A 4,266-nucleotide genomic window follows, 5' to 3' on the forward strand; every position below is an offset into this window, starting at 1 on the left:
AGTATAAAATTATAATGTAATAATTTATTAAAAATTAATGATTTATATTATTATTATTATTATTATTATTACATACTGAAAAAATCCCATTAATTTAAATTGTTGTTTTGATTAATTAAAATATTTAATTTGTTTGTTATTGTGTTAAATAATTATTTAGCTTAATAAAAACAAATCGTTTAAATTTTTTTTTTGGCTTTTTTNTATACGAATAAAATTTAATTTAATTTAAACAAACACTAACTTTATTTACGTAAGAGAATTATAGTCTTTTTAGAAGTTAAATTAAATTATTAATTTGCAAAACGTATTCCTCCATAACATATTTTGTGATGTCACAAATGACAATCAAAACAATCAAATGAGGATAGATTTCCGTCTATCTTTTTAATTGTACCGTTAGTGGTGGCGCTTTTAACACCCATTCCAACTTCTAAGCCACATACATACATACAGGACGGTGCATACAAGCTGTTAACTTTGATTCGTTAACAACCAAAATATTCTGAAGAATGAAAATAACTTTTATTATTTTTATAGGTAAGATTTATTCAATTTTTTTAAAAAATATATTTCTCAATTGTTTTGTCAAAGAATTAACAATGAGTCTTTTGTAATTTGCTTTTTTTTAAATAATTTCTTCATGCAAATATATGGCAAATGTTTACAAGATTGATCACAAATTCTTTAGCTTGTAATACTTTATTTTTAAACCGTATTAACATTTTCAGGATTTTTTTCAATTGGATGTTTTGCACAGTATCCATATCAACAGTTAAGACAGGATCTTCTGAAAGATTACGATAAATTTTCTCGACCCGTCCGTCAGCCATCCACAGGAATTACCATAGAAACATCTATAACTCCTCTTTACATTTCTGATCTTGTAAGTATGATCTATACGTTTATTCTATTGACGAATCAGTGCCGTAACTAGGCAGGTGCACAGGGCCCACTTGAAGGAGGGGCCCAAAATGCATGTATTTGTTTTATTAATTTCCCAAACCTAAGTAATTAAGGGGCCTAAATGCAAATTCCTGCACAGGGCACAGGAATGGCTAGTTACGGCACTGTGACGAATGTAAATAAAATTATTTAACTAAATTTCTACGGTCTTCACGAAAAGTCTGGTTGATAATTGTTTTAAACACGAGATATTGCACTGCATACAAATAAAGTATTGTAATATATGGATACAATTTCTTACGAATATCTCACGTTCAATACAATTCTTCATGTTTTCAAGAAAGTGTGTATTTAGAATGCTAATTTTGTTTTATGGCATTGGAAAAATCTGATGGATTATTGTTTCTTTGTGCATTGTAAATTTGATTGTGCCATTCTTCGTGTTTCAATGAGACAGATCGCAACAAGTTTTCTGAACGTACTTGAAGTTAAGAGTTTGAACAACAACAAAATATGTATTACAAATAACAATTAGAATATTATGCAGTGTTTTAAGCTGTTTACTAATTGAAAATTTCTTTTCAGAATGAAGATGAATCGAAATTAACAGTGGAAGGATGGATAAGTTTTGTGAGTTACTCCTATTTTTTTTAAGAATAATTTAAAACTGAAGTGAGATGTTAAAAAAATTTAATATTAATATTTAAGAAATTTTATATAAAAATTTCAAAATTAATATTTTAGAAATGGAAAGACGATATTTTAATGTGGGATCCGAGTAAATACTCCGGAATAACCAGTATTTCAATACCTAATTCAGAAGTATGGAAACCGGATTTATCTGTATATAACAGGTATGAAGGTTTATGTGAATAAAATAATTGGTTAATGTAGTATGCATTGCAGCACGTTGTATCACATTACGCTTAATAACGGAAGAAGAGGAGGATGTTTGAATGACTAATAATTGCTTGTATCGTAATTATCTATTTATTTTATGTGCCATTAAACATTCACGAGTTTTGATTTTAATGCATATCAAAATGAACTTTTTTTTTCCTAGATTTGCAATGGCTTTATCAATTATAATTATAGGATGTTATAATCTTTTTGAATTTTATTATTGCAAACGTGGGCGTTCGCAGAAAATTTTACAGGGAGCAAAGCTTGGAGACAAATAATTAGATTAATAAATTTTTCTTGAATTTTTCGGGGTTTTCCACAGTATAGAGTGTTACATCAAAGCGCCCCATATGGTCGAGGGTGTAATATTACAGATCTCAATCAGTTTTACGATTATAATTTGTGGAATTTTTTACTCGATTCAACTGTTGTCGAAGCCAAGTTCTTACTTCGTCTTGCACTTCCTCATACGAATGAAACAGGCGTCCTCCGATATGTTTTTCAGTGGAGCAAAGAGATGGTAATAACTCAGAGAGGTCCTGAATGTATGCTGTATGTTGGAGTACATCCTACCCAAAACCCAAACAGTTAGCGCTATTTCGCCACATTATTGCGATTCATTGCTGTTTACCAATACACAACAATCAACCTACAATGGATTTTCTTCGGCAGTACATGCTTCGCTCATAGAAAACTAATCGCATCTCCTCGTGTCCAGTTTTCCAAGCGAGTGGCCATCTTTACGTGCCTCGTCCAACGACTGCGCACACGTCTGTTACAGGGTTGCAAACCACAACAATGGTCACCCACTGGATTTTGGCTGTAATATGAGACCCATAAACGAGAACGAGAAAATAAGGGTAAATAATAATTGCAGAAACACAACATTCAAGTTATTCTGTATTTAAACGGAGAATTATTGCAAAAGTTTCAGAAAACCATTCTGCGTAACGTGATTAATAGAATAAATATAATGATTTTAACATATCCACAACATTAACGATAATAAAACTTTTTAAAATATTTCTAGCCATCCGGCCAAACTTGTAGTGGAAACTTTAAATGGAGAAACCAACATGTTAATTAGCAACGATGGGACGGTTATGTGGATACCACCGATCACATTTTCTACGTTTTGTATCATCAACAGATCAGGAAACGATCAGAAATGCAATATTACAATAGGTTCCTGGACAGAAAACGTTAATTATATAAATTTGAAGTTATCTAAAGATAAAGTCGATACTTCCCATTTTTCCAATACCAATCCGAAATGGGAAGTTGTGCGATTCGAAGCAATACGTCAAGAAAGATTTTACGAGTGTTGTCCCGAAGCTTACGTCAGCATTTCGTACATCTTCGAACTGAGAAAATGGCATTCGAAAGCCGTTAATGCTAAGGAAATTATGTGCGGAACCACTTTGATCGCCATCATCCTCACCCTGGCTATGTTTTGGTTACCATCCGATTCGGAGAAAAAATTTACGTTGGGTGCTGTTTCCCTCCTCATTCTAGCCATGATCTTGCTACTGGGTCATCTCTCCAAACCTGGATTAGAAGTAGCAGGTAAGATATCAATATATTCAATATAAAAGTCTAACGATATTCAAGTCCAAACACCTAAAAATATAGAATGCCGAACTTATTCGTTGTATTTCGCGATATCTATGAGCGTAATTCCATTATTGTCTTAATCCACGATGCTATCAGAGTAAGCAGACATTTTATAATTACGAATATATCGTACAAATTTAATAGAATTACTTCTGATAATCAGTTGTTATGCAAATCAATATACAGTATTAATATTCCTTTGTATAGAAAACATTTATATTCTATATTAAAGCCAAACATTTCATATATTAAAATATAATGTTTTTTTTTTTTCCTTTTATATTTCAGCCTCTTTCACCAGAAATTCTTTGTTTATAATGGCGGCGGCCATCTTAGTCGAGATCGTCATCGTAAACATTTCCAGTATGAAAACGGCTTGCAAGACTCCAAAGTTTCTTACTTCCGGTATTATCGGTCGAGTGTTATTATTAAATTCAACCGAATCTTCGAATCAATATTCAGATGCCGAGAAAAATAGTAAAATTACAATACAAGCAAATTTCACAGATCAGAAGAGCGCTTGTCAAGGATGGAGCATCATCGCTACTGCATGCGATCGAATATTTTTTTTCGTCTTTCTTCTCACTTTTATCATAGAAAGAAGCTTTTAAACATATATACATTATATGTTATGTGCACTATTATATAGTACAAGTCGACCCCCCTATAACACTGTTGATTTTTCCGTTTTATATGAATTCCATGTTATACGAGTCACTTAGATTTTACAAATACGTGTGCCAGGGTGTGAACTGCTCACGTATTTGTAAAATCTAAGTGACTCATACAACATGGAATTCATATAAAACGGAAAAATCAACAGTGTTATAGGGGGGTCGACTG

At 31.9% G+C, this 4,266-nt stretch overlaps 1 protein-coding gene across 1 annotated transcript; it reads left to right on the forward strand.

Moving 5' to 3' along the window:
• The first annotated feature begins 279 nt into the window (after positions 1-279).
• On the forward strand, positions 280-4,175 carry LOC111616548 (neuronal acetylcholine receptor subunit alpha-6-like). The gene is made up of 6 exons (XM_023357950.1): positions 280-540; positions 732-886; positions 1,492-1,536; positions 1,651-1,760; positions 2,840-3,375; positions 3,712-4,175. Exons 1-6 carry the CDS (start codon positions 513-515, stop codon positions 4,032-4,034), a joined length of 1,197 nt encoding a protein of 398 aa, XP_023213718.1. The 5' UTR covers positions 280-512; the 3' UTR covers positions 4,035-4,175.
• The last annotated feature ends 91 nt before the right edge of the window (positions 4,176-4,266 follow it).

The sequence above is a fragment of the Centruroides sculpturatus genome, unplaced genomic scaffold (assembly GCF_000671375.1).
Source record: "Centruroides sculpturatus isolate CEXI.00-Female unplaced genomic scaffold, Cexi_2.0 scaffold3246, whole genome shotgun sequence".
Lineage (NCBI taxonomy): Eukaryota > Metazoa > Arthropoda > Arachnida > Scorpiones > Buthidae > Centruroides > Centruroides sculpturatus.